The sequence below is a fragment of the Aegilops tauschii genome, chromosome 1, assembly GCF_002575655.3.
Source record: "Aegilops tauschii subsp. strangulata cultivar AL8/78 chromosome 1, Aet v6.0, whole genome shotgun sequence".
Classification (NCBI taxonomy): Eukaryota; Viridiplantae; Streptophyta; class Magnoliopsida; order Poales; family Poaceae; genus Aegilops; species Aegilops tauschii.
Window position 1 is genome coordinate 187,631,401 of NC_053035.3, and position 4,956 is coordinate 187,636,356.

General features: G+C 52.1%; 1 protein-coding gene across 1 annotated transcript; it reads left to right on the plus strand.

The window, feature by feature from the left end:
• The first annotated feature begins 2,770 nt into the window (after positions 1-2,770).
• Positions 2,771-3,954, plus strand: LOC109740762 (uncharacterized). Its single transcript, XM_040397997.1, is given in 2 exon segments — positions 2,771-3,686; positions 3,689-3,954. Coding segments are annotated over 2 exon segments (1,182 nt in total).
• Positions 3,955-4,956: the final 1,002 nt, after the last annotated feature.

Here is a 4,956-nt window from a genome sequence, read left to right on the forward strand (position 1 = left end):
TGGGGACGTATCAGCATCCCCAAGATTAATTCCTACTCGTCCTCGAGTAGGTAAATGATAAAAGAAATAATTTATGAAGTGTGAATGCTAGCAAAGTGCATAAGTTTGATCAATGATAATTTCAATCATTTTTCCTAGCATCATAACAACAATTCTTTCTCATAAAACTCATCATGGTAAAGTAGCAACCAATTCACATGTTAAGGTTCAAACAATGAATTCTCTTGAAAGTCAACAACCTATATTCTTAGTCACCAAACAATTGCGATTCAACTTATTCAACAGAGTCTAAAGTAAGAGCTCCACATACTCAATCATCATATAGTCTTCCATGATTGCTACTACTGAAAGCATATTCTTAGAACTAATGGCATCCACCGAACATAGAGAAAGATAGGGGCTTAATGTTTCACCTCCCAACTCATTTATCATAGAGATAATTGTCAACAATAATAAGTCATGATCAAATATATTTGACTGGTCATATGTGCCTAGATCTTTCTGCACCACATGATGCTTGCCAACTAGAGAATAATAGAGGTTGAAATGAGAATTCATACTATTAACTCTTTTCATAAAAGTAAATACTGAAAAGTAAAAGATAGACCCTTCGCAAAGGGAAGCAGAGGTTGCCAAGAGCTTTTTATTTGGATGCCGAAGCTCTTAATGCAAAGGAACATCACGTTATATTGCCCCTTATGATAGCGACCTTTATTATGCAGTTCATTACTTTGCCATCACAAGTTCGTACATCGCTCAATTTTCCCTTACAGTAAAAGATCAAACATATTTAGGAGCATTTTTTATTGCTTTATGCCCCAATGAAAACTTACTTGACGGATCTTATTCAATCCATATGTAGGTATGGTGGACACTCATGGCAAGAAACTGGGTTTAAGGGTTTTCGGATGCACAAGTACTATCTCTACTTAGTACGAATTTTTGGCTAGCAAAAGATCCTAGGCAAACACCACATGTTGGAGGATCTATGACAATATAACTTCTATGCAAATATACACAACAATAATTCATTACGTTGTCTTCCTTGTCCAACTTCAACTAATTTGCTCAAGTTTGAAAATAATTAATGGGTATTCACAATCATAGAAGATGTCCAAGATAATATATTTGCATGTGAAAGTTCTCTTCCTTATACTAATCATTCATGAATTGCTTGTATAACCAATATTGTGATTGTCAAGCTTCAAAAGATTTCACTTTCTGAACCCAATGTGAAGCTACCACTAGGCGTGATATGAACATATAGTTCCAACTTCATGATATTCAATTCATTCAACAATTTACTCATAGGATATAAGTGAAGCACAAGAGTAAATGACAAGCTACTCCAAAAAGATATAAGTGAAGATCAAGCGAGTAGTTAAGTAAATGGGTAGCTCATTGAGGACTCTCTCTTATTTAAAACTTTCAGATCTAAGTATTTTATTTAAACAGCAAGAAAAACAAAATAAAATGACATTCCAACAATAGCACACATCATGTGAGGAAGCAAAAACTTAGGATCAGGGGAAGAAGAAGAAAAGATGCATGGTTACCTTACAATCATCGAAAACGCTGAGGCACCCCCTGCTAGGCTAGCCACGCTCTCGCTCCACCGTGGTCCGCTCCGGCCACGCGGCCACCATATTTGCCCACATGGCCCGCTCCTCCGCCAGTTGCTCTCGCCCGGGCCCTGCCCCCTACGCTGCTCTCCGTCCATCGGCTGCATCCTTCGACCCAATGGTTCCTCGGGGCCCCCGTCCCCATTTTCTGCGGTGTCAACGGTCTCTGCGTTAGATCCGGCCTCAATGCCGTGAATCCTGCGGCCGGACGGGCCGATGTGGGCGGGTGCGGGCTCTGGACCGCCGAATCTGGGCGTCCCCCCCCCCCCCCCGTTGCAGGATGGCCGCCTCAAACCTGTCGTAGTTTGCCCCTCCCCCTCGGTCACTCCTTCCTCTTCGGGCCAGGCCGTGGGGGATGGCAGGGCGTGGACTAAGGTCACCTCGAGGAAGAACAAGAGGGCGGGCTCATCCACAGCGAGTCCAGCGCGGCGGCCTCGGGCGCGGCGGCCTCGGGCGCGGCGTTCGGACCGGGGCCGTGGCTTCAATGCGGCTCGCAGCCGTGAGGCCTTCTTAAGCCAGTTTAGGGGCAAATGCTTCTCCTGCCTGAGCAAGCTCCCATGCCATGTAAACTGATGAGACCCTCTCCGCTGCATCATCTGCAAGCAAGCGGGGCATTTTGGCAAGGAGTGCCCCCAAAACCCTAGAAATGGGGGTCCAGGAGGGACTACCCGTGATAGGTTGGGGCCGCTGCCGTCCAGGGCTCCGGTACGCGACCGCCTGAGCTTCCTGCTGGCCCGGAGCAGCCTTCGATGGATCATCCCCTCCACGGCGACCCGGCGAGGCATTCACGCTCCAGCAACAAAGTCGTCGTGGCGTCCCCCGACCTGGAGCACGCCGAGTTCATCCTGCGGCAGCACACTGTCACCCTCAGCGCTGCCGAACGCCGACACTCCACCAACCCGATGGCGGTGGGAAAAGCCATCCACGAGCAACTCTGCACCCTGCCGCATCAGCTCCGCGTCATGGTGCACCACCCGGAGGCCTTCCTCGTCCACTTCGACCTCCCTGCATACCGCGACAACGCGGTGCGGCGCGGTGTGCTCAAGGTCGACGACGAGAAGTACTTCATCAGATCCTGGCACAAGGACGACCACACGGCGATCCTCAAGTACAATCTCCATGTGCGCGTCGTCGTCGAAGACCTGCCTATGCAGTTCTGGTCGCTTGTTGGGGCGGAGGAGACCCTTGGTGACTTCGGCCGCGTCGACCGCCTTGACTCGCGCATGCTTGAGAGGGGGCGCACCAAGACCTTCGCCTGCTGGCTCTGGGTATGGGATGTGGCCCATATCCCGACGAGACGCGCGCTCTGGGTGCTCAAGCGCGGCGCCGGCCGTGCCAATGAGGTGCTCGGTTTCGCTTCACTCGACCGCCGCGTCCCCCCTAGTGCACACCGCTACGACCTCCTGGTGCACATCGACCTGGTGGAGGACTGGACCCCGCTCTCGCCGCGCTCATCACGCTCATCGCACTCGGGGCAGAGTGGGCTCTCCTCCTCATTCGACGAGGATGACCGCCCAATGTCGTGCATCGAGCTGGGCACATGGGTGGCGCACATGGAGGACGGTCAAGGCCCAGGGCGTCATTCTACCATGCGCGTCTCGGCCGCAGGCTGTGGTGGCCCCATCATCGGGCTCCCAAGACATGATCAAGATGATGGCGACAACAGCGGTGGCTCGTGGCGGTCCTGGAGGGACCGTCTGCTTGGCCACGGGTGCCACGCCAAGGAGAGCGGCACGGACGTGGTTGCTGGGGCGCACCACTGCCGCAGCCGCACCCCAGTCGGGCGATGCCACGGGAAAGAAAGTGCGGGCTCTGAGGGGGCCATCGCCGCTGCCACTCCGGCCATGCTGCGGGCCACTCCTCTGCTCCCTTTCCGGCAAGCCCCACCGCCACCAACACCGGCTGCCGAGGACCCAGTTGCACGCATCTTCGGCTTCTCCGACTCAGGCCCTGTGCTCTCCCCTCCACCGTGCACGGATTGCATGCAGCTTGAGATGGAAAACGCCATGATCGAGGCCCTGCAGACCCCGCTGGCATTTGAGGATGGTGGGCTCTCCCCTCCCCACCCGCCTCCTGCCCCGCAAGAGATGGATAGCCCCAAGATGATCCCCTATCTGCTGCCCTGCATCAGCTCCCCAACCATGGCCACTGCTGGCTTCCAGCTGTCAGCGGTCACGGAGCAGGTGGGCATGATCCAGATCGACGAGGGCAGCGGTCACGTGCACCCTGTGCTGTTCCCGCCTGTCTCCCTGCCCATCATCAGCAACCTGCCGGCTCACCCACGCCACTCTGCTCCACCAAAGTCCAGGGCCACCTCGGTTCCCTCGCGTAGCAGTGCCTGCCAAGCCACAGCGGCAAACCCGATGCCAGTGACTCAAAGGGCGGTGGTCCACCTGGTGCAGGAGTTGGGCGCTCTCAGGCCAAAGGACAGGATGACCCCAAAGGCGGCGGCCCTACTCATGACGCATTTCCAGGAGCCCCTGTCTGACGAAGACATAGCAGCCATCGCCAAGCTCCCCGGACTGGACCAAGCAGCCCTCAAGATCGCCGCTGGTATGGCCGGGATCACCGGCACTGACGAGTCGCTCCATGGTATATGGCTTGATCGACGACGACGGGGTTTTGGGCCTGTTGGTGGCCGTCGTCGCCCCCCGGCATGTTCTATGGTGTACTGCATCTCCTTTCTTAGTAAATGTGATCGACGGAGAACGGCATGGTGTATCGATGAGTGACAACGCACTACTAGGGAAAAGCCTAGCAGTAGCGCGTGTTTTAGGCCTATCAGTAGCGCGGGCAGGAGCGCTACTGGTACGGCGCTACAGCTAAAGGTTAGCAGTAGCGTGGGTAAACCCACGCTATTGCTATATCGACTTAGTAGTAGCGCTTTCTCCAAAGAGCGGTACTGGTAATTACTAGTAGCGCTTCTCCCAGCCCGCACTACTACTATTATTCCATATTTTATTTCTTTTTTATTTCATTTTGTGTTCATACACCTTTATACAAGTTTTCATACAGCAGTAATTTAGAGATTGTTTTTACATCATAATGAGTTATTACATCACTGGGTGAAAGAACCGTGGACTAGTTTCAAGTGGATGGACACCCACTTGAAACTAATCCACGGTTCTTTCAGTCATCGATATAATAAATATCATCATCATCATGTCATTAACAACTTATCATCATAATACATCATTGTCACATAACACCTCCTCATCATCATCGTTTTCATCAATGAGACATCACATAGCAAGTTGGTCACTAGTCATAATCACAACTACTCCTCATCATCAACTCTAGCACATTGTACCACATAATAAACATTGTACCTCAT